The sequence below is a fragment of the Strix uralensis genome, chromosome 6 (genome assembly GCF_047716275.1).
Source record: "Strix uralensis isolate ZFMK-TIS-50842 chromosome 6, bStrUra1, whole genome shotgun sequence".
In the NCBI taxonomy this organism is placed as follows: domain Eukaryota; kingdom Metazoa; phylum Chordata; class Aves; order Strigiformes; family Strigidae; genus Strix; species Strix uralensis.
In genome coordinates this window covers 10,921,653-10,947,716 of record NC_133977.1, presented here as the reverse complement: position 1 = coordinate 10,947,716, position 26,064 = coordinate 10,921,653, and the positions used below count along the sequence as shown (strand labels likewise).

General features: G+C 41.7%; 1 protein-coding gene across 2 annotated transcripts; it reads right to left on the bottom strand.

Annotated features, from left to right (window-relative positions):
• Positions 1-26,064, bottom strand: NAB1 (NGFI-A binding protein 1). Of its 2 annotated transcripts, none has more exons than XM_074872719.1 (8): positions 25,843-26,064; positions 19,751-20,584; positions 13,948-14,081; positions 12,892-12,943; positions 7,206-7,316; positions 4,728-4,869; positions 3,416-3,565; positions 1-2,277 (listed from the first exon to the last, which is right to left on the bottom strand). In XM_074872719.1, the coding sequence occupies exons 2-8, from the start codon at positions 20,567-20,569 to the stop codon at positions 2,186-2,188; spliced, it is 1,500 nt and encodes a 499-aa protein (XP_074728820.1). In that variant the 5' UTR covers positions 20,570-20,584; positions 25,843-26,064; the 3' UTR covers positions 1-2,185. The 2 variants fall into 2 exon arrangements, with proteins under 2 accessions (XP_074728820.1, XP_074728821.1); XM_074872720.1 differs by having other exon boundaries at positions 3,440-3,565.

Sequence of the window (26,064 nt, the reverse complement as noted above, 5' to 3'; positions counted from 1 at the left end):
TAACTGTTATATACTTTAATTTATAGCAAATTTAATACATTAGTGTTTACAAAATAAATTCTGGACTCAACTGAAACAGCGTGCTGCTTAGCAAGTTCTTTTTCCCTCCTCTCACTTCAACCGTAGAGACCAGCAAGCTTAAGAGCTTCTTCTGTGATCCACGCACAACTTTTTTGATCATGCCAGATGTTGAAAAACCAGAACATTTCCTGCATCTCTAAAGTATTGTTGCTTGGTACCTTCTACCACTCAAGCTGTACAGTTCAAACTTTAAGCTGTCCTTTAACAAGTTCCATACACATCTCATGAAAGCTACTCAGATACTAACCAGGGCACTGGCTAACGTTACAAACTGAAGAAATATCTTATCCATATTACTAGCTCACACAACAGGAAAGAGGAAATAACACTACACATTCAATCTCTTATTTCTAACAGCAAAGCTGCGAACTCCATTGCTTAAAGTAAGATACTTCAGTAAGTGAAACAGTACCATACAGTTCAAGAAACATTTTTTTAAAAAACAAACATTTTAATAGTATAAAAAGTTGTTTACTGGTGTTTCTACTATAAAGCTTTGTTCCACAAATCAAAAGTGATAAAATAATTAGATATGTTTACAGTGATAAGAGACTGCAGTGTAGACATTTCAGCTCACATTTTGCTGACCATTTCAGTACAACATAGACTGTGACTGAATCGTTAATACACATCTATGACACAGAGCAAACTGCAGACATGAAGTGCACACCTGAATATGGAAGTTTACCCACTGGCATGGTAACTTACTTTCTTCAGCCCTCTCTTTCCCCTCCAGAACATGTTGTAGGCAAAAACTGTATTCAGAAACTGAGGCATATAACTATTTTGACTGCAGGAAAGCAACTCTTATTGAGGGAGTTGCACAGCGGAAAAATGGATGCACACAAACACACCATGGTAAATTCCAAAGTTATATGCCGACTAATTCTCCTTAGATAAAATGACATCTGCAAAAGTGAAAATGTACAAAAAATAAAAACCGTCAAATAAATAAAGAATACAGATGTTAATTAATCACATATATAAAGAAACGTATTGGCATACTGTATGCAGTATACGGTATATTCATAGAATCATGTGGGCTGGACAGCACTTAATAAGGAGTCACATGCTAAAGACATAACTCCTTGTCTCTCTCCTCCAAAAGATCTTATGGTTTCTGGATATCAAGTGCAACCTTTTACACCGATGCATAAATCCTGCATCATATTTCATCTTTGCCACCCCTAGGATTCTTCTTTTTTTTTTTTTTTTTTTTTTTAAAAAGATCCACAGAGAAGTCCAAAAAGTTATAATGGTCTGAATCACAATTTTTGCAGCCCTGTCCATGCTACTTGGTCTCTTGGGTTTCCTACCAAATGAGATTTTAGTAATTGTACAGTGTATCAAACCATAGTTTTTCCCAATGAAATGGGAGCCAATCATATGGACTCTTCCATACGCTAATGGGCATTTTCTACACTCCGGAACTGTAGGTAGGTATTATGCTATAAGTGTGTTACACAAAGGCTGCTGAAACCATTGAAAGTGATGTAACAATAGTTAAGTGTCAAGTACGTCCGCTATAATACAGAATCAGGGTCTAGGTCTATCAAATGCTATATCCACATAACATTTTAAACCATGAAATATTTTATGCATTTTCCTTTTTTCTACAAATATTGTTGCAAACTTGCTGTTAATTGTGTCACGAGGTTCGCATTCCTAATTCTCCAAGGATTTTTAATTCAAATGTTTAACAACCATATCTACGCTAGGTACACTTAAAGTAGACATTGAAATTTCAAGTAAAATGAACTGTAGCCACATCTACTGGACTCAATACACGTCCCGACATCTAGATTTACTTTGATAAGTTATACAAATACATAATACATTCTTAAATAATGAAGACCCACAATATTAATTTGTGAGTCTTCCCACGTTATAAAACCACTTTTACAGGAATGTTTATCCACCTGTATTACTGTTTTAGTTTGCAGTGTCTCTTGCTTCCCTGTTTCCACAGATTACTGTACCAGTTCTTAGGCTTTGGCTATTGAAATCTCTTATTTGAATGAGGCAACACTGGTTATTAAGGCTGGTTTTTTTCTCTTGTGAAGTTTCATTCTTTACTATGACACCGTTTTCCAGAGCAGAATGACTATCTTGTGTCTTCAGGTTCTGTTTTTATGACCTTCCTTTCTATGTTGTTAAAAGCCGAATGAGGAAAATCCTTTAATATACCAAGGCCTTCTGCAATAAGAAAAGAAAGGTAAAAAAAAAAAAGATGTTAAAAACACTGCTTGGAAATAAATATATTCTGTTCTTAATTCAAGAAAAAGGTTCATGAAACATACTGAACACTAACAGTCGAAGCAATAAATTCTGTCTCCTCCTACGGGGCTTTAACCCAACTGGGTTACAATCACCTCAGTTACATTGCAGTGATGACAGAGTAATCATCACTGATTTATTTCAATTCTCTCCAGGAGCAGGGCTTAAAGGAGATGCACTCTTCACTTGCATTTTGAAAGGGAACTGGTAAAAATCCCCAACTAGAAATTTCACTAAGTGAATTATCACTGGGATTGGGACAGACTGCAAAAAAGGTGAGCTAAGGTAGCAATATACCAAAGTGAAAGATGCAAGATACCGCCTAGTCTTCAAAACAACTACTCTGCATCTTGTCTTTCAAATAACCTCTTTCTCACTGCATCTTCCAAACTCAGGTGGGATTTTCTTATTATTCCTAAAGTTGCAAGAGTCTCAATAATTCCTGGCTTTATCTCAGTGCACCAAGTATTAAACTGAAACGACCCATATAGATTTCACAAAGGATTCTTGCTGTCTTCTGTCAAACTTAGGAGGAGTCTCTCCCATGCAGAGTCTCTGCATGACAAGACTGCCAGTGAGCAGAAGTCAGTGAATGGGAAACCCAGTTCAAGAGACTTACAGCATGACTTGGTTCACAGTACAGAAACAGTGCTAGGTCCTTATAAACCAGAATAAAAAGTCTTTCTAGAAAAAGTCTGATTCCTTTATATAGTGAAGTCATGTTATAATCAGACTGCATTACAATGACAGCAACAGAAGTATTTAACAGCAGTAGTTCAGGTCAATACTGCTCTCTGAGGAGAGACACATGTCACAACTTGTTTATCTGAACCTAGTTACTGCATCCTCTAAGATTTTCCCAAATAGTATTTAATTTGATTCTAGATTAGCAAGTAACACTCCTCTTGAAGTTTTGTCCAAAGCCTTGATTAAAAGGTTACACACAAAGCATGCCAGACTGAGCTACTAATACACGATGTCTCTGAGTGAAGAAGCTAGTAAGTTCATCACAGGCTTTGTAAGAAATGGCGGGTAATTTCCAAGGGACAGCACTAACCCGAGGACTGGGACTTTGCCTCACCACTGGGGTAAAGCCGGATCAAATCACTGCACAGGGGTTTTCCAACATGCTGCTCTCCATCAAGTGAAATGTGCTGCAACTGTCTACTTGGCAGATTTGACATTCGGAGATTCAGTGGTCTTTCACCTGGAAGTTGTTCACAGTGAAACATTGATTCATTAAAAGCAAAGCAATATTAAAAAACATGTAGAGACTTAAAGACATACTAATTCTATCAGCAAAAATGCATCCTAAATTCCAGCTGCTCAGGGAAAATTCCTAGCAAAACAATGCTTAAGTAAATATGCTGCTTTGCAGACTATTCCACAGGCACTGCTAGAAAGGGACACTCAGCCATACAGAAAAAAAAAAATTATCTCTCATTCTGCTCAGAAAACCCTCTGAGATCCTAAAAATTCCCACTCCCACTGCACAATGGATAAATAGCATATAGAAGCTTGCACTATCAAGAAGAGATGGATCCACACACCTAATTCTTCGTGTATACTTGTGTACCGCATCACTTGACCAATACACACAAATTAAAGCCTATGTTTTAACGCTTACTTACACTGATTCCCTCAGTTTCTCCCTCTGCTGCTTCTCTTCCCCCCCCTTAAACAAACTAGCTCTTAAACAGATACAAGAATTTCTGGTTGTATTTCTTGTGTTTATAACATTTTGTCTCATTTCACAACAGTAAAAAAAAGAAATCCAAACAGAAAGTGCTGAAACAAAACAAACACTCCTAAAATTAATTCAAGCTAAGGAATAGCCAGTTGGTAAATCAAAGATAACCACAAAATGGTAAGCTTTCTGAAGAATAACAACCTCCTAAGAACATCATTAGAATCTGCTTAGTTCTAAGTAATTTACATAGCCAGCTCCTCAGGTTTTGTTTCTCAGCTGCACAAACAGGTAAACAAAAAGGGGTACCAACTACATTATCTGCTTTACTTAAAATTTCCACAAAGCAAGAACACATAAAAAATGCAACATTCTGCTCTATTTCCAAAGTTAGGATAAAGCTAGAGCCGAGTTCTGGCCTCAATAATAGTGCACCCTACCTTCTGCCCTGCCCACGTTATCCATAGGGAAAGCAGTTTGCCCAGACACATTAGAGTAACAGAGCAGAATCTGACTGTACATCTGATTATATTATTTACACTGTATGCACTTCAGGGCAGAGATCTTGTCTTGTCCATTCAGTGCTCAGTGTTCTATCCTAGATAAATAGCACCACTGACAAAGGTTGCATAATATCAAATGCATTTGCTGGCAGCAATGCCATGCCTGCAAGCTACCATACCTTGTCCATCAGCATTGTCTAATGACATGCCATTGGGGCTGTGCTCTTCTGAGTTTTGTCTGTAACACCCTGTGGAAAGACGTCTCTCTAATGCAGCCTGGTTGCAAAGAAACTCCATCTGTTTCGCCATCACCTTTTCCGACTGCAAATAAAGCAAAAAAAATTTCTCTCTATATACATACATACAGCGAGTCAAAACACGGGGGAAAAAACAATATCAGATGATAAGACTAACAGCCTAGATATAGTTTTTGTTGACTCATATGTACAGATGTGTGCTTTACAGTTTCTTCAAAACTATCAAACAAAATATTTTTGCACCCATAAAAGATTTTCATACTGTACATCTGAGTCACTCAAGAATACTTAAAATGCTAGCTGCTGTAGTTCATCCACGCACAAATGCAACATTAAATTCTGTGCTTCAAAAACACACAAAAACTGCTTTCTGCACTTTAGGACTGCAGGTTATTTGAAAAGAATCTCAAGCAAAGCAAAAAATAATGTCTTAATTATCCAGTTAGGTCTGTTCAAATACACGTCTTCAGAAAGTATTCCAAAAAGTATTCCAAGAGCAATGGCAACATCTGATAAAAACTTATGCCAAGATTTCACCAGACATCTTGGAATCTTTATTTTAGGAAACATCACTACACAAGCTTAAAAATCTGCCATTCTGAAAGTGTAGGATGACAGTATGTTTGTGGGGGATAAAGGTGTGAAATGTCTGTCTAGAAGAAGAACAAGACCTATACACCTCTAGAGAGTGAAACTAAACAATGCAGTGCAACGTGGGAGGAAATGGCGTCTGAATGTTTGTCATTGACTTTAATGCCAAGAGAATTCTAACTTTCAGTATAATCTTGTTCTTGAGAATGTAAATAAGCATCTTGTAAAAATAAAATCACAAGTCAAGAAAGTTGATTTAAAAGAGCCACAATGAACATAAGAACAGAAAATGTACAAACTTAACATCTACGACTGACAGGAAAAAATTCATTTCTCTTTCAGGTAATGACGTAAAAATGTTTCAGCTAGTACAGAGGCCTATTGATTGCAGAGGACTTAACTTTTCTCGGGAGATGATGAAAGCTCTGACTTCCCACAGAACTCTGCTTACTCAGCACAGTTCAACAATTTACAAATACAACGACAGCATAACAGACCAGCAAAATCTGAGCTTCTCCAGCACAGTGATAACCCTGACGGCAGCATAATGACATGACTGATATTCACTTACCCTGGCTTAGAGCTCACCAGCTTCTGCAGAAGAACACTGATAGCTCAAAGCTTGGTCTTGGGAGGTAGGTAAAAAAAGAAACTATTTTCAAATAGTTTACTTTCAAGTGTGCTTTCACTTTGCTATTCTGTCACTCCTGTTACAACTTTTGAACTGTAAAATAATTTTTAAAAAGAATAAAACATTTCTCACTCATGCCATCTTTGTTGTTTAATTGGGATAAACCCATAATTTTACACTGCGATGATGCTTCTGATCACCATAGAAAAACCTGTACAGTTGCAGATAGATTTAAGCTTAAAATAAATCTCTAGTCCATTGTTATGTAGCAGTGACCAATGAAAACTTTAAAGCATATACAAGATGAAAATAAGCTTGCCAAAATCAAGTTAATTTAATCATTATATGACATCAGAACATGTAGCATAATTGCTTTTTGATGTATCACAATGAACAGATTTGTATGACTGTACACTACTTTGTAATAGAAGAAGGTAAAAGACAGGGTAACACATCTAGTCTCAGAAAACAGGAGTGTAACTCCTAAACGTAATCTTACGTGAAAATTCGGTGACTACATTTGCGCAAATCAGCTATACAAAATAAATTTGTTGCAACTTAGCATGAAATCCCTCTTTGGCAACAACTGGCAGTAGAAGATGCGTATTTTGCCTCAAGGCTGGGATACACTACAGAAAAGACAAAGAAAGAATTGGAAACCTATCTTCATTTATAAAAAACTTTCTGGATACTCGAAAACACTGCACTTCCACCAGGCTAGATGTTATTTAGAAAGGCAATTTATCCTCTCGGATCCAGAGGTTCACTACTTCCTAAATATATTGGCCTTTCTTCTTACAAGAAACGTCAGAACTGAGGACTCCAAGATCGCCTACTCTATTTCTCTAGACTCAGCAACTTGAACTTTCCATTTATAGCTAATAACGCAAGTAACACAGCACATACTGTACCAATAGTACCCTACTTGCTCCCAACAGGCAATCACGTATTTTCAAGCCTACTACACTAGATCTTACCTCCTTGGAGCTAAGAAGGGTAAAGCTGTAGCACTGTGTCAGAACAGTTTCAGAAGGTAAACCCAAATTAAGAGTGATGCAATCACAGTTAAGCTAGATAGCTTTTGAAAACTGACAGTAATTACTTTAGTCATCAAAACAATACATTGAAATCGATGTACAAAGACATGGCCTGTGTTATTCACAGTGTAGCTGGTTTACCTGGGAATTAAGAGCTGTTGAGTCTTCACTCTTTCCTTTAGCCAAAGCAAGTGGCATTTTGTCTTGCTGATAGAGCGTCTGGACTGCATCCTGGAAATCAGGATAACCATCCTATTGAGCACAAGAAGAAACCAAACACCAAGAGGGACATATTACTGATTTTTCTTCACCCTCTCTGTATACTCAAAAGAAAAAAACCCACATTCCTGAACTTCTGTGAAAATTCTGAACTGCAATTTACATGACTGTGTTACCCACCTCATTTAAGTTTGTGCATAAAACAAACACAGCCCCTCTACAACTGCTATATATCTAAAATGGCATACACAGACAATCACATCTCATCTCTCACAGTTTCAGGTGAATCCAGACTCCAGTTTAATGTCACTGAGATTAAACTAGCTTACATTCAGCCCTGCCAGGCAGATTTAGGCCCATGGCTTCTGCCACTTGTTACATACAGCAGCTTTGAAGATTCTTCAGAAATCAAGTTTATATGTAGTCGAGAGTAAGACACAGCAGGTGGATATACTAACCTTGAGAAACTGAGCAAAACCTCCAGAAATTCAATGTATTTCACACAGAACCTATGCTAGTATCACAGAATGAAATACCACCATTTTAAAAGTAGGGTAGCAAAGATTTTCTATACTATGGAAAACCATGATTCAATAATTCTTTCAGTCTCAAATGCTTATGACATGCAAATCTCTTTTGCAGCTTGCATATGTACCAATAAAGCAAATAAAGTTCCTGTGAAAGCCTGCCAGACTCCATTAAAATAAATTAATCATCGAAGCAAAGGTTCAAGATGAGGAATTTATCCTGCTCGGCATTATAGAATAGAAGAACATCCAGAAATGTTTACAAAAGCACAGAATAGGTGAGTCTGTTAAAATGTGAGAGAAAGCTAGAGATCTCAAGACAGATTCAAACCTGAAAACAGTGACATCTGTCACTGAGGATCCGTAGACCCAGGTACCAAAACGTACACCAAATTATGTATATTTTCCTTGTGGATTCTAAAGGCACATGCATGTAAACAATAACATTTTTGACAATAGCTAGATAAATGGGTTACAGCCAAGAACAAGAAAAGCGATCTTTCAGAAAAAAACACAGGGGAAGGACTACAAGGTTCATGCCATTGGCAGGCTGCCCACTGACCTGCAGAGCAGTGGTCAGACTCACCTCAGTTGGCCAGACCCTCAGTGCAACGTAATGCCAATAATGCTATTCCTTATGCTCAGGAAAAAAAATATAAATCTGTCTGAACACTGCATATTGCTTTTATCCACCCAACATACTCCCTGAGGGAAAAAAATAAACATGATAGGTATGCAAAATTTCATAACCAGGTAAATCGCCACAAAACCTCATCCTCTAGAAACAAAGGCTTTCCAGCACATTTCCATAAGCACTGACCATTTTCATAGTTAAAGCTGAATTTGGGAGAGGAGAACGATTATGTGTAGGAAGATGAGAAACTGAATACACAAAAACCTATCGCTCATGATCCTATTTTTGCAACAAAACAGGTAACACGGCTCTTTACAACATATCTGTGATTGTTTGCCAATACAAAACCAAAGGCTGTCTGGCTGTTTCCTGAAAGAGGGGCTGGCTGCCCATTGCTGCCTGTTGCCGTGACTGTCACCCGTCAGTCACGCCGATAACTCTCGGATGGTGATGCAGCTCTGGATCGCCTTCCCGGCACCCTTCCCCACCGCTGGCTGTTGTCCTCCCCGCTGCCTGGCCAGTAAGGGCTGAGGAGAAGCAGGCTGGGCCAGGCAGGACCTGCTCTGCACCAGCTTTGCCTGGAGACTCCTTTTCCCTCTGTGGTCAGGAGGGCCTGCTGCATGCAATGCAGCATTTTTGTTTTGCCATGCTGCTGCTCAGTTGTTTTTCAAGCAGCTTCATGCAGCAGATGTTCTCAGTCCCACATGTGCTTTTTCGCTCCCTCTAATGACATTTTTCCTATGCAAACAGTAGCTTCTACTGCTTTTGCTGGTTTTGTGAAAAACACAAATCCCACACTTCAACTGGCTTTCTTTTCAACCGTCTCAGCAATGGTGGAGGTGGGCCTTTTCTCTCCCTCCACCCATACCAGCACCAAGGGAAGATGCTTCCTCGCAGCCTCCGCTCAGGTCTTCCTGCCTGTGCCCCCTGACTCCCACTGAGTTTTGTGAAATCAGCTTTTGCAAGCTTTCCCCACCCCTCTCCTTCAGCAGAATGGAGACACTGACGCACGGAAGAATTCCTTTATACCACAGGAAGCAAGAATATTTTTAAAACTCTCTTTCTTTGCTCTCTTGGCTGTTTGCACTGACTCTGAAGGGGATCCTTGTCAACACCAACACAAAGCAGCAGCGATGAGTAGCCTCTCCCTCCATGTTTTCTGCGTGATATACCTGTGACTTATTTTCTTTCTAAGCTGGTGCTGCAACAGCTCATTGTTTTGAGCGGCGCTGGTACCGAGTCATGAAAGATGACAAAATAAGGGGTGCCCCCGCCCCGCAACACCTGTGCAGGAGAGATCCTTGCTCTGCAGGAGGATGCACCATTTCCATCCCTATTCGCCTGTCTTGCTCTTTGTCCAGAGCAGATTTAGGAACTACAACCCCTTTTTTACAATCTGCTTCCAAATCCCAATTCACTCCATTCCCTTTTTCACTCCCTCCACACCTTTAGTCTGTCATTTGCCTGGAGTTTTTTCCCTTCTCCTCTCTACACTTCACTCCCACAGCTCGCCCACCCACTCTACGAATAAGAGGGGGAGAGCTCGCAGGGGAAGAGAAAGGCTTTTACAGGTAATTTGATGTAATTCATGGCATATTGTTTCTTTGTAATGCTTGTGCGAGTTTCATATTCATGAAGAGGATAAATTTACAATGGTGGCTGTAACCTGGCAATGTTGAAGCTTGCACACACAGCTCTGCTAGCTCTGCTCAAGGATGACCTTCAGAGTCTCTCTGAAGGTTTTTTTTAAGTATTATTATGTTTCAGGAAATTAACTCATCTTTTTTTTAAGTAATCTTTTACACTATGCAAACAGGGTGTGAAGTCTTTCCAAATTCAAGCACTAGTATTTTAGACCACACTTTGCAGACACATTAATGTCTAATGGGTAAAGGAATGGTGAATCAAAATACAGAGTTCAGCCATAAAACTGAAAGGCAAAATGACCTTTAAAAAAAAAAAAAAAAAGACAGGTAGTTACAATAACAAAAAAATCACCCATGTTCAGATCCTCTGCATGGTATTAGCATGACAGTGAGCTAATAGAGCCACAATGAAGCATTACAACTTTAAAAACAGGATAAGGAATTCTTATCCAGAACAGAATGAAAAATCTGCAGCTTTTTTCTACCATTTTCATTTTTACCTCCATCTTTCTAAAAACACACACCCCCAGTCCCCAAACTACTAAAAAAAGGACTTTTTTTTTTTTCAAAAAGCAAGCCCCAAGAACCCAAAACACCACATGTAAAAGTGATCTACTATGTAATACTACATCTTTTAAAAATTTCTTTAAAGAAAAGTCCGGGAGTTACAGCATACCTTAGAATCCTAATGTACTGAAGTAATGGCTTACTCCTTAGAAGACTCCCAAACTTGTAAGGAAAGAGACATTTATGCTGATAACAACAATGGCTATTTCATAATTAATAATGCTATGCTATCAAATGAAAGATTATTTTATTTAGTTTAATTTTCAATTTCTTATTCTGAGAAAAAGTCCTGTCTGCAACAGTCATTTGTATAGTTAGGACATTAAATTTTCACAAGCATTTTAAAATATGATTGGTAATTTTAGAGAAAAAGAAAACCAAGTAAACATCCTTTCTCAGAACTACTGAACTAAAAACTGTCTAGAGAAAGCAGACCTTCCAGACTCTTTAACATTTCACCATGCAGAAACTAGGAGAATGTACATCTCCTAAGGCTGTCCAGATTTCCTGCTCTCCAAAAAACCTAAAGTTTCAGCCTGTATTTTTCAGAATTTTCATTTCACTTTTTCTTTCAATGAAGATCCTGTGGAAAAAAAGTACCTCCCTTGCAGTGTGTCATTTTAGACACTTGCTCATCATCAATTATTACTGAATGAAGAAGAAACTTCCTAATGTTGAAATCTAATAGTCAGTGAAATACTATTTCAAGCAGACAAGCAGCAGCTCCCTTCCAGCTCTTACAAATTATGACTAGACTGGACAAAAGAGGGGAGACTCAAGCGACCATCCTGCAATGTGTTGGTCAAGGCAGATAATGGTGAAGGTGGATTAAATGCAGCTTTCCCCTGTTCTTTTTTTGTGGATCAAAGAACTAGCATAGGTCAAAGCAAATCCCAACACATGTAAATTACTGACGTATCAAAGCTACTAGTAAATTCTCAATGCACGTGTATATTTTGTATTATATAAACTCAAACTACAACTGTACGCAGACTGATGGAACTTAATAAATTAAAAATACTAACCCCTCTATACCTATTAAATATGGCCTTTTCAAAACTTAACTGCTCTCACTGGGGTTTACCTCAAAGGAAAAGCCTTTGTAGAGGTAACAAAGCATGGCACTCCTGAAAAAATGAAAGCCTTACATTTGGTGCATCATTCATCACAACAATAAATGAGCTACATATGAGAAGTGCATTCCAGAGTATGCTGCTACTTTCCTCTACAGTGAAAGAATATATCATCTGTGTCACATACAAACCTAGCTCAGGCCTAGCTGACGTTCTAATGCACATTTAACCTACAGCTTTTGGAGTAGACAGTACAATAAAAAAACCCCACAACACGAAGGACGAGTTAGATACCCACATAACAGTGAAACAGCGATTTGTTGAACAAATAAATAAAATAGGAAGATCTGCTATTCTTATGAGGTACATAGGTGTATATATATTTTTTTAAGTTATTTTTTTTTATTAAAAGTTACTTTTCAAAAGGCCTCAAATTTACCTTCCAGCAGTGGTAGCTGAAGAAAAAGGTAAACTACATATAAGTTGCACCTGCACTCCTAACAAGAAACTCTCAGCATCTCCCTAAGCAGCAGCATCTTGTGCAGGTGTATACATTAGCCATGTATACATGTGCTTTTTACACAAAAATAATTACAAAAACCTGTAAATTAGTAACTACAGGCACAACCATTTGTGTTGACATATATAGCTTTTAGTTAGCTTTTGACTTTTCAATATGATCAGTCTTATACTTTATAGCACAGTCAGAGACGGCTAGTATTCCACCATCAAACCTTATCCAGAAGTCTGGATTCTGGACATGATCAAAAGTTGACTCAGGTGAATCAAGCAAACCCCACCTCACACTGACTTAAAAGCAGGAGGCCTTATGGGAAGACACTTCCTATAGCACTTGAGCTTATTCTACCACAGGAAGTCAGTCAGTCCCATTCCTCCCCCTCCTACTCACTCAGAGTGCAAAACACTGAGTGTAACTTCACCATTAAGCAAATCCTACTCTTGACCCCTGCTCCTACAGGTTTCTCCATCAAGCATGTACATTTGCAGAGACAGTGGTGATGTTCTCCCCCTCTCTCTCTCTCACACCCATCAACTGTCTGTCAAATGTTTTTCTGACAAATTTCCTTAAGACAGATCCCTTCAAAACAGAAGTGAATTTTAGCATGCATAGGTCAAAATACAAGAGCCGCAATACTGTACCTCTATCTTGATTCTCTTTGGTGACAGCTCATCTCTTTCTCCACATTTAGATCTAGAAGAGAAGACAGTAAACAGCACATTAACCCTGACCATCAGAAATAATAACGAAAAACAGAGTCAAGGAAAAAATATAAATCAGGCAAGAACAAGTGAGATGCACAGAAAAAGCCTCCAATTCACTTGGACATGGCAGTAAATGTCACTCAAGTATAGAGGAATACAAGTGCCTTGTGTTGTTTTTCAAAAGTGTCAAAAGACTCATGCACTCTTCTGAACAGAAAGGAAAGCTACCTGAGCACACAGAATTACAGAAATGCCTCTGGCACTGATCACCCAGAATGGATGTATAATTACATTAATCACTGTGGAAGAAAGGGGAGCAAAGGAAAACCATAAAAAGCTTCTAGAAGTGTAGGAAAATGTATTTTGAAAGAATACTGCATTACATATGAGGGAGTTAACATTTAAAAACAATATATAGAAAGTATCAAGACTTTCAATCTTATTTATTAATTCCAAAGTTTTAATTGTATTTAAAAGCTGTTAAGCCTTTGTTACTGTTTCATAACAGCAGTTCATTTAACAGAACAGTAACGACTGAAATGAGGACTCAGCTTTGGTTCCTTTAAAGCAAGTCTGTGAGCCACTCCCTATGACCTTATCTTTTTCCTTCCCTGCAAACTAACAAGTCAAATCTGTATATGGAAAAAAAATAATTGATACATTAAGCAGCTTTGGCTACTCTGCCTATTTACATTAACCTTGAAATACACACATGCCTCAAATACTTGAAATGTCAGCCTCTCAGATGCCTCTCAACATGCACTATCATCACAAAATCCGGAAAACTAGGGAGCAAATAAAAAGGTAATTCAAGACAGCTAAATCTTAGCAGTTTGAAAGCTTCACGACTTAAATAGCATTTTCCTACTCTCCTCAGAAGAGCCCTTTGCTAGCTAGAGCAAGAAGGAAGCGTCTCTAATGCTTCAAAAGAAATGCTATCAGACTGATTAGTTCCCTGAAAGCAAAGGTCCTCTGAGTTAATTAAAACCTTACTTGGTGGTCCTGTAAGTATACTTGTATGTGACTTCTCGAGAGATTTGCCGAGCTAGTGCGAAGAGTTCATCTCTCCTGGTCAACAACGCGTTATCTTTTACACACAGCTGAGCGGCTGCTTCATTAACTGTTAGCTGGAAATCAAACACAAAAACAGGGATTCATGATTTTGCATACTTTCACCCACTGTGCTTGTAAAAGTACCTGTTATTCTGAAATAATAAAAAATTTCAATTGCAAGTAAAATTACCTATAATCGTATACTAAACCCTGGAGGGTTTCTTCAGTTTATTTATACCCTTACTAAGCCAGGTAAGCTCCTGGGAAGAGAAAAGATATAAATGTGGTTGGTGAATTTAATGTCCTTTAAAAGTAAAACGTTATTGTAAGACTCCCTCAATGTGCACTGCTTGTGCCTCATCCCAGCATTAATTAAATCTCAGCATAAAACAGTAGCTCTGAACGTTCACAGTGTTTGGCTCCCAAAGCCTGGTTTACAGGGAATACTATTTTTATAAACGCAATATGCCCAGGACTTGGGGAAAAAAAAAAAAAAAAAAAAAAAAGAAAAAACCTGACAGTGTGGGTACAGATGGCTTTCCCTGGTGAATACAGCATAAATTCTATAGAAGGTGATGGTTTAAGAAACGATTAAACTTTTTTTAGCTATGTTTCTCACCCTCGTGTTTGTGAAGACTATCTTCAGACATGAATCAAATGTAACTTGTTTCAAGGATGTTTTCCTGAGCCTGCCGGGACACATTTCTAGTGCCTCTGCTGCTGGCAATAGCTTCATAAAGACGGGGAAATAAAAGAAAGCCTTAAGTTAAGGCTCAAAATGGTTTCACAATGCTCTTCAGAAGCCTACAGGAAGTGGTGATACTGTCATGAATTACACCAATAGCGCTGTCTGAAAAGCCTGTAGTCAACAGTATGGCCAAACAACAAAATTATTAATGCAATGAGAGACACTGAAACTAAGATGCTGGACAGAAGATTCCCTGCTCCCTCCACAGTAAGCAGGGGCTGAAGAGACATTTTCACTTCTTCCTCAGCTGAAGAACAGCCAGCACTTGTAACGAGGTGTAACAGCAAGAGGCCAACAGAACACTACAGGTGTTTCTTCCAAAGTGCCCACAACTCCTCTACTCTTTATTTCTAGAAATTAAGCTGCTTTGAATGGGCTTGGCTTCTTGCAAATGAGCACAGCTGCTTCGCTGCTACTGTCAACAGTATGTTCTGGATCTGTCTCAGGCTAGCGAATATTACAAAGCAGCCAGGTTTTGCGCAGCACAGTCAGCATATTCATGACGGATGGAGATGTGCCACCCCCAGCGCTTGATCTGGCAGTGCAAAGAGCAGCCGCAGTTCAGCACGCAGGGTTACGTGGCTGAGGATGGGCAGGACCGCACGCGTGTGACCTCAGACACCACAAACACTGCTCGTACAAGAAGCGCTTTTCGTGGAAGCGGACAGAAGGTGTAGCTGAAGACAGACCACCGGGTCTGCAGTTAAATGGTGTCTCCTGGGAGAAGGCTAAGAAACTCGCACCTTTACCCAGCTGTCTACCACACTGCAGAATGTTACTTGTGAATTAAATCAGAGGCCAGCAACTCACCCAAAACACCGCACGCTCCATCCCTGAAGGATGGAAGCTGTCCCAAGACATGAACAACACACAACCACGCTGTCCTTCGCCACAGTGCTTGATGTCATCCAAATTAGAAAAAAGTACATTTTGCCTAATGCAACATTTGTTCTCCAGGGAGGCTGAAAAAACAAAAACGTCTAGCAGAAGAGCTGAGAACTTCTCAGCGGCCTGTGCCTGTGCAGTATTTCTAGTAAAACCTCATGCAAAAGTGCTGTTCCTGATATTTGATAAGCATTTTTTCCTGTGTTTAGCATAAAAGCTGATCTGAGTAGGGCTTTTCCTGCAATACCTGAATGCTAATCAAAGTGCAAATACATCTTTTTAACAGGTGAACTAGATATGTTGCCTGATCCTTTAGTGTCTGCACAGACAAAAAAAAATAATCTCACAGATCAGATGTATAAGGGTGGGAAGTTTAGGTTTAATCTATGAAACATCTCTAGGTTACTACATTCCTACAATACGATGTAGTAAAATAACAAACTATTGCCCCTTAGATTGGAACAGTTGTTCTACAATGTCTATCTTTTCAGAAAAAAAAAAAAACAGGAAAAAAGATACAAAAATAAAATATTAATACAATACTAATTAAAAAAATTACCACCCAAAGCAGGCGTTAAATTCTGTAACAGTGATAGCTATTACTTTGCTGAGGATTAATAACATGGCTAATGCTTACAAAATAATTCGAGATATTTCTTATCCCTCAATAAAATGTTGAGAGGTTGCAAAGAGCTAAAATGACTGAAAATGCCTTGGGTAGTTGCAGGCAAATGCTGTTTATTCTAATATATGAGAAAAGCCAAATGTTTGTTTGTTTGTTTTTCCTGGTCACATCCAGACTTACTGAACTGAAGTGTATCATGGCTTCCTGCCTTTTCAGGAGGCATAATACTGCAGATAGAAAGTGTACCATGGCTAAAAATAAAGATTCTGTTTGCTGGATGCCTTAATGATATGGAGCAGCACACAACCATACAGGCTCTATGGAGAGGATGGGTATATTCCCATCTGATGGGGTTGCTAGATTCCCCCACTAAAAAACACACAATTAAATACCAAGCCCTACTGTTCTGGTGAGTCAGCAAAAGAAAAGGAAGAGACCCAGCTAGACGAAATTTATTATACTCACATTTCTTATTCCTGTTTCTCACACTATTAAATGGATTTTTTACACTATTAAACCATTTTTTTTCAGTTTTATAGGTATCTAGACAAGCACTGAAATATTAAGATGCAAATTACAAATCTGACTCAAACACGCATGGGTCACCAAGGTCAAGAGCATGCCTTGTACTCATCCCTCCTCCAGACCAACTTTAAACATAAAGTGCTCTCCATGCTTGAAAAGCTGTGTAATACCAAGACAATGGGATGGTGTAAGGACAGTATGTTTATTAGTTTTGGAACGTCTTTGAAAGATTCTGCATCAGATTTTATGCTAGATCAGTGCCCTATGCAGATAATCCTATCAACAGCACACACCTCCACACCAACTCAGTGTCCACAGCTCTCACTGGCCTCTTAATGGCTGCTCAAGCCTCGTGAAACACTCCAGTGTTCATACTGAAACAGAGAATATTCTCACTAATTCACCACTAATAATTCCATCAAGTTTGATTTTAATTTGCATGCAACTACACTCTGCTTGAGGAGCCAGAGATACTCTGATCTTTACATTAAGAAGCTAACCACTGCTTAAGCTTTTTAAATTCATAGTGAAGTTTATTCAGCTGTTCATTGCCAGCTGCAAGGAGAAACCTTGAACTGTGAGGAAGAATGACAGCCTTGGAATGTATTAACATGTGCAGAAACAGTCTCTGGACAAGCAGAAACTTACCTCCCTGGTTGTTTAAGGTCCTTCCTTCTGAGCAGCAAATTGTTTAAGCCATCAAAACCAAAAATCCATTGAAGGTGAGTTCACAAAAGGCAAACTCTGGTTTAGCAGATTTTAAACAAAAAAACGGTCTCGTTGCTACTATTTGTATATTTGCTGCTTTAAAATGGAGATGGAGAAAAAACTGTTCAAGACAAAACTTAGTGAAATCCGGCCTCTTTAAGCAAACAGTAAACCAATTATGAGCAAATTCTTCTTGCTTGCATGTGTGCAGTTCCCATCAAGTTCAGCGAGGCCCCACATGCGTAAGTGAGGCATAAGTCAACCACATACTCCTTTGATGTTGTGCCCTTAATCATAATAGCGATAGAAATATTTCCTAAAGCCAAACCATGCTCTCATTCCATTTTTAAACATGGTTTTACAATGATGTAGTAAAGATCTGTAGTGCAGTACTAAAAAAAATTAACAAGGCAGAGCACTGGTCCTTTCTTCCAGCTCTTTGCTACCCTGCACCCTCAAACTACCACCCCATTATTCATTCCTCCAGCTTCGCAGAGCCACTCCTGAGCCTACCACATGCCTGAGACAAAAGGTGCCCCCAGTGCCCACCTCCCATTACACTGCTGGATGCCAGGAAATTATCCTACAAGACATCTGCCCAGATTTCAGAGTATTTTCTGCAGCTGCTGTCCCAGAGAGAGACTGCGAATGCTCACAGCTGTACACATTGTACACCTTGACTACATCCATCCACAGGTGGGGAAAACCCCCTTTCTCCAAATCCTGACTCTGCAGCAACGTACACAGGGCATCTACACAATTAATCCTTTCAAATCCTGCCTCCACCTCATATGCAATTTGTTCTGTTATGGGAGGGACTTCTGCAAGGTCAGGGGAGTAAGATGACATCTGCTCTTGCACACTGGATGAATTAATAGACTATAAGTGTTCAACATAAAGCCACAAAGCACATAAGTGAAAGCTGCACAACTAAAACTGTGTGGTAGAAATGCAGCTGACTAGTGACAAGTTCCCTTGGAAGCGTCTCTCCAGTCTGTAGAAAAGCCCTTGTGAAGTCACTGCTGGTGATGTGCAGTTGCCTTATAAATGTAAATACATAAACAAAAATGTAAAGAAATACGCCTTGTTTCCTTCTGCCCTTCTACTCAGAAGCATAAAGAGAACCTAGTCTTACGCTATGGATCACACACCTACAAAACTTCTTCTTGAAGCGAAAAAAGGCTAAAGCCAGTACAGTTTTTTTGGCACTCCTGTAACATAAACATTGCCTTTCCTTTTGGGAGCTAAGCCTTACATGCCAAATTTTAAATCCAACTGAAATTTTGCAATCACTGTTAACTGTGAAAATGCTGATACAGCATTCATATCAACAGTGTTTTGGCACTGCTTTGAATTAATGTTTGTTCTCCTCTTGTACTGTACTTTGGCACTAGGGAACTATTCCCCACACAGACACACCTATTGCGTTACAACATATGCAGTGTGAGCCTCAAGAATGCCAGAAGAGAAGCAAAGGAGGCCCGCATGGACTTTTAAGGACAAGAGGGAACAGATGCTACACAGGTATTAAAGGACAAACCTTCAAATTACAGCCACCCATCAATACTGGAGACGGTCCTTTCCCCTCCTCCTCGCATAGTCTGCACTTCACTTAACCTGCTTAAGACGACTGTGCCCAAAAAACCCCACAGGTTGTATAATGAAGCTTCACCCCAATTTAAACACAAAAAAATCCCACACCACTGGGTTTAGGGACCTCATCAGCAGAAGTTTTTTTACCCCGAGGGCACAAGCTACAGAGCAGGGTCTCGAGGTGAGGGAAGACAGCAGAGGGTAGTAACCAAGCCAGGTGATCCTGTTACCAGACACAAGCAATTTTAGTTACTGATCTTCAAAACAACCAGTCTACTCTCAAAGCTGCAAGGGAATATCAAGGCAGGACTGCTTTAAAAATGTGCCGAATGCCTAGAATCCCAAGGGCCACATTCAGTGCAATACTGGTTTGCTACTTCGGTGCCAAACTGTCTGAGAGGCCACACCAGTGACCAAGCAGCCTGATGACACCAAGCTGAAATCATCAGCGCGCACAGGCACACACCCACCCAAGAAAGCATATTTCTGCTGCACCCGAGATTTCTATCCCAGGGCAGGAGTGCCTACAGCTCCTGCAAGACACACAACTCTCGTCACCCAGTGAGAAGTGCCCGTACAAAAAGCACAACCTGTGAACAGCATCTCATAAAAGGTGCAGGAGCCGGGGAGGAAGCCCACTGTCGCTCAAGGTGTTTTACCTCGTGGAGGGTGAGATGCTTGCCATCCTTTCTTTTCGAGTCAAATCTGCCATATATTGCACTGTACTTCCTGATCTCCTCCTCTTTGTGAGGGTCCTCGTCACTCATCTCAAAGATGTGACCAATCATCTTTGCCAGTTTCTTATTTGTTTTCAGTAACTCCTTGACTTCATTGGAGTCACTTTTGGGCAGGGAGGGAACCATACGTTCTACGCATTCAGCAACTGACAGAGCAGCCGCGGCATCCAGGGTCTCACTGTTTTCCTTTGGTGAAGCTGGAGAGCCAAGGTCAGCCGGGGAAAGACTATGTTCGCTCTCTGTGGTGTGGTGTCCTTGCCAGAGTCTTGGTTCACTGCCGCTCTGCAGCGATAAGTTCCCCACCACATCGGATTTGCTTGCGCCCACGCTTTGCACACACGTCGTGGCAGCACATTTTGGTATCTTCAGGTGAGGCTCTCTGGTGCTGCTGTTCCTTTCGTAACTGCTGCAGGATATCCCCAGCCATGCAGGAGACCCTTCCGGCAGCTTATATATTGGAATGCTGCTGACTGGTAAGGAGGTGAGAGGCTGGTTAAAAAGACCAGGGTTTGTGACCCAGTCCCTCAAAGCCTTCTGCAGCCGTCGGACATGAAGTGGCTTGCTGGCCATGCCTACGAGAGCCATTATCTCCAAAAACTCCTCTTCACCTGCTTCACAGAGCTGCTGGACATCATCACCACCCTGCTGAATGAAGGCATCGAAGTAGAATAAGAGATTTGCTTTTTGTAGTATTCGATACAGCTGCAATTCCCCAAGGGTTCTGGGTAGAGCTGACGCCATCACGGATGACAGACCCTGCGAACAATGAAAACAGAGAGAAGATGAGCACCAGAACGCCGATGTCTAGATGCATTCCCCCCACCGCCCATCCTTCCATAAGGCTGTCAACTCAGAGGACAGGATTTCTTTCTCTCATTATAAGAACACGTATGGAAATGAAAAAAGGGGTGAAAGCTCTATTTTTTGACTAGTTAATGGAAACATTTGTGAAAAAACAAATCAGCAGATAGTTGCGATGCACCTACAAAAAAGATGATTCAAACACGAAGCCAGCTTGTTTTCAGCATTCCCACTTCATGTTTGTTCCCAAGAATGTCATTCAATATTGCTCACTGCTTCTACTTGACTCTCTTTTATATCTTCAGATCAAAATGATCACAAAACACTCCGAAGAATTACTGAATACTCGAGCCCCTGAAGAAAAAAAGCTCATTAGTTTCAATTCTTCTTAATTCTCAAATCATTTCCCCCCATAGCAGTGTGGAGGACTGTAAAAGGAAAGCAAAGAAGAAAAATGCTTCACAGAACCCTAGAGGATTAATGAAGCTGGACCAGTAAAAGGGTGTTTCAGAACCAAGTATTTCAGTTTTCCCCATTTCACGTAAAAAGGATCTAATGCGTCTGCTGATCTTAATTACGGCAGCAACATCCACAGACAAAGCAAAAATTACTGATGGATTCCAACACATATAGCTTAAAAACGTTATTTTGAATTCACCTGCCCGTTCCATTTGCCAACAGGCCTGCATATCGTTGATACTTATGACATGAAACACCATTCAGCACTACAGCAATTGCACTCTAAGGGCTCCCAACAGACAAATTGCAGCAGCGTTCTACCCTTATGGCTGCAGAAAAAACATTCGCACAAGTTTCAACTCCATAAAACCCATTATCCAGAGTGATCCTGCAAATAATAAACTCTTCAGAGAATTCTAAGATCTCACACACACACCTCTTCACTCTACGATGGCTTTCACAACTACAAGCGGATAATTTCCAGTATTACTGTATTAAGCTAAACCACCAATCAATAAGGTCTAAAGCATGTAATTTATAGTTGCTTGAGGAAGTAACACAACTAAAACGTGGAGCTGGTCTGCTAACATTACTCTGGCTCGACTATCACACTGCACTTTAAAAAACACACATTACTAACCTAAAAATCAGCACTTACAGAACGATCTGCACACACTGGAGGGAAACTATTTGAATGATGTGCAACCCCTCTCCCCCCAAAACTGCAATGCAAGAATCCACGTATGCTCAGGGGCACTGGGAGACTGGTAATCAAAAGTAAAACTAAGGCAGAAATTATTTTTACAATATGTACTTCTGCATATTATTTTTTTACAATATGCACTTTTTCTTCAGCTACTCAAAATAAACATACAGATGTAACAAATGGAACTCAACTTCTATTCAGGAGGTATCTGAAAGACCAGGCTTTTGCTACAAAATTTTGAATAAACGCCACTAGAGAAAAATAAAATTAGGAGGCCAACAGAAACTTTACAAAAATATATGTGGCAGCTACAGGATACCTACAAACAATCTCTTCAGGAAGAGATACGAGCCCTGGAAAAACAAAAAATACAAAAAAACCAAAGCCACCAGCTGCACAGATCATTCTTTACATGCCGGTATTTGTAAAACAGAACAGACAGCAATAGCTGTTTAGATCTGAGCAGCCACCTCAAGGAGCTGCTGGTGAGCTCAAGAGCTAATAAACTGCACACTTTGGAACTCAGGGTGAAACTGGAAACATTTAAGAGCTTTAGAAATACAGTTTAGCTTTCAAAAATAATAGTTAATTGCAGAAAAACAATTAAGTAGTGTCTCCACTAAAAGATGTGAGAGGCAACAAGGAAAATCACTTAATGTAATCTTTTAAATGGTATATATAATTCTGTATTTTAAAAACTGTCATTACTTCACATCACTTCTTAGAAAAATCCTCCCATTACATACAAACTTTGACAAGACAAACAAAACTAACTGCTTATGGTTTAGTGGCATTTCAGTAAACTGTTCCTACCCTCCCATTTCAAATGATGTTGACTTTCTACCATGAATACCACAAATTAACTTATATAACTGTCAAAAGAATGCCCATTTGCTCTGAATGTCATTCATCTTAGCACAGAATCTACATAAATCTACATAAATGGACTTTGTGCAGAGAGCTAAACTGAATCCCGGGAGGACAGTGGCAGTGAAATTACACACAGCGCAAGGGCTCCAGGCAAGGCATGGAGCTCATTTTTCCAGCCCACAGGCTGGAACAGCAGCAACAGTCCAGGAGCAGTCTTTACCTAGAGGCTTCTAATCAACAAATCTCCTCATGACAGATAGAACTGGATTAATATGTACTACGGAGGCGTCGGTAGTGAGTCCACAGTTCAGACTGCGTTGGGATTTGCATTTAAAGCAAGACTTCAATCCCTTTGTCTTGTACTTTATAGACCAATTCTGTTTTCCAAACTTAGTACAGTAACTCCTGAGAGGGCCACGCAAATTTTCCATTTACGATTGCTACCAATTTCTGCAGAGAAGGCATTTTCAAACGCTCCTCCTTTTGACCTCTTTCTCCTCTCATTAAACAGCGTTCCTTCTGCACTCACCTCAACGACATCCCAAGTATGTCTAAACTTTTACAAGGGGAAGGCTCCCTTCCCCTTTCCCAGACAGCCTCACCACACCACCAGCTATGCTGCTTTTCCAGACATTACAGGTCCACTCCACTGGTTGGGCTCAGCTCACAGCCTACAAAGGCAGGAACACAGGTAAGCTAGTCGACCTGCAGGAGTAAGATGAGGCTGACTTAGAAGAGGACAAGCAATACACAAGGTTTGCTGAGAAAGCAGCGCAGCACTGCCTGAATCAGGAGACCGTTAACCCAGAGGACACACGGCATTGCTGTTGCTGCCTGGCTCTGCTTACCTACCTGGCTACAGCAAAGCCTTAGCACACCCACTCAAGTCTCAGCGCCTCACATCTTTCGGGTGACCTTTAAGCTGCATCTAAGAGACCTGAAGCACTGCTTTCCACCACTGCTGTTCTCATTTCTCAGTGCGGCGGGGGCCGTGCTTTTGGGGCAAAGGGTGAGCACAAGAAGAGGTTACGCAACGAGACGAAACAGGGCGAGCTCACGGCCAGAAGACTTGTGCGTGCTCCTCACGGGGCAGAGCACCTCGAGTGCGACCCTGGGGCACCGCGTGTGTTCCTCCTCTTCCGCAGCGGGCTCCATAAATCTTAGCCTTTCTAATCTGTGATCCCAAACAAACCTGGTTCAGGAGTAACAGCCTGGTTGTGTCCTCTGGCAAACCCTAAAGCTAACCAGAATGATCTGCCGCCTTAGGAGCGAGCAAATAGATCTTCTAAGGTATGGCCAGCTGCAAACCCTGTTACAGCAAAAGGCGGGAACAACAAAGCTGGCATGGGAAGGTCTGCAGGAATAAATGAACGCTGCGATGGCAGTTCAGCTGCTACTTCTCCCCCTTCTCTGTTCATTGAGGGCTCTCTCATCCCTCTGCTCACCAGTAAGGAGTGTGGGAACACGCAGGGAAGAGCAGCTGTCTTCTACATTTTTCACATATAGAACAAACAAAGAAGCTAGGAAATTCCCCGTAACAGACAAAGCTGTTTAAAATACATGCAAGGTTGCATACTGTTATAGCCACGGAAGAACCAGTTAGATTTTCACTCAGCCTTTGCAACCCACAACCATGCATTCTGATTTTTCCACATTACCTCATTCACATCCACAGCCTATCACCCCACGCGCCATGCCCTCCTCTCCAAACGCTGGATGTCACCTTAACTCTGACCACAAACATAACTCCTAGGAAAAAGGGAAACAAAAACCACAGACACACCACACAGCACTACTAAATATTTGTAAACAACCAGTGCAGGATTCACAAGCTGCTCCTGCAACCGGCTCCCTCTATCAAGACAACCGACGGTGGCAGCAGCCCCGCTCAACATCTTTCACGGCAGGAAAAAACCTTCCCGTTCTGCCTGGTCCGAGTTCAAAGCTGTGCGTTTCCCGGAGGTGGCGGGAAGATCGTGGCTGCAGTAGGCAGGTGGTGGATGCGAGTGAGTCTTGGGAGAAAGAAGGCTTGGGAGTTGTGGGATGTAAGCACAGGGCAGGGACTTCACTAGCAGTTTTCCTGCTTTTTAAGGATGCACTGGAAGTAAAAGCAATTGAGCAATCCTAACTGATTTTTAGAGATTTGTATTTCAGGTGAATTATATTGGAGCTGTCACCAATTAAATTAGGAATACACTCCAGGAGAAAGTGCGAAACATCACATTCCTGTATTTTAGGCAAAAGTGATTATTTCATGATATATCTTGATCACTTTGGGCGTTTTGAAAAGTCTCTGAAGACAAACCGGATTTGGATTTGAGAGCTGGCTGCTTTGCATATTCATCACATTTTTGCAGCGTTTCCAAAGGACTTTTAGCAGAAGAAGAAAATTACATGTAGCTGCAGAAGCGAGACTTCGCAAATTAAATAGTCTTGTCTAGCTCTGAGATGTGCCAAAATACAACCTATTAAGTGAGTTTCACATTCAAATACAGATGCGTATCTCGCCGCAACTAATAAGAAACTTGAAACGTGCAAAAAAAAAAAAAAAAAAAAATCGCGTAAGGATAAAGAAAGAGGCCAAATACTTCACGCGTCCCACCCGGGGAGGGTGACCCACGGTCCCGGCCGCCGCCGGCCCCGGGAGGCAGCACCGGCCCGGCGGGGCTGCGCCCCCACACCAAGCTGGCAGCCTCGGGGCCGCTTCTCCCTAAGGGCCACCCCGAGGGGCGCGGTGCCCCCGGCCCGGCCCGGAGCCACCGGGCCCGGACAACCCGCCACGTCCCGCCGCCGGGCAGGAGAAGGGGGGCGAACCACGGCGCGGGGGGAAGAGGCGGCGGAGGGGCACGGCAGCACACTGCCCGGGGAGGGGGGGGGGCAGCCGGTACCACGGCGCCGCCCCCCCGGTACCCCCGCGCGGGGCCGGCAACCCGCCGCCGGGGCGCCGCCCCCGCCCGTCCCGTCCCGTCCGTCCCGCCCCGCCGCCCCCGCTCCGCGGCAGCAGACGCGGCAGGGACGCTTCTGTACTTTCCGCCCCCTCCCCCGTCCCCCGCCCGCGCCGGATCTCTCCGGGAATCACCCACGCGCGACCCGCCCGCTCCTTCCGGCCGCCCCCCGCGGGGCCGGCACCGGGCTGCCCCGGCTGCCCGCGCCCCCCGCCCGGCCGTCCCGCACGTACTCTGCAGTAGGCTGCCGCCGCCGGCTGCCCGGGGCTTCCCTCGCTGCCGTCCCGGGGCCGCAGACTCAGCCCCGCCGAAGTTCCTGCCAGCGCCCCCCCCGCCTGCGCGCCGCCGGCCCAGGCTCCTCCTTTCCCATCGACGGGGCGGGTGGGCGAGCCGGTCCCCGCCACCGCCTCGCTGCCGCCGGGGGGGCGCGCGGCCGCCCCGCGCAGCTCGCCTCG

Excerpts from the sequence above, each read along its gene's own strand:
- NAB1 (XM_074872719.1), bottom strand. The coding sequence starts at position 20,569 with ATGGCGTCAGCTCTACCCAGAACCCTTGGGGAATTGCAGCTGTATCGA. Across the intron at positions 4,870-7,205 it reads CAACAGCTCTTAATTCCCAG|TCGGAAAAGGTGATGGCGAA; the intron begins GTAAACCAGCTA and ends CTTTATTTGCAG. Across the intron at positions 2,278-3,415 it reads GGCAAAGTCCCAGTCCTCGG|AAGGCCTTGGTATATTAAAG; the intron begins GTTAGTGCTGTC and ends TTCTTATTGCAG.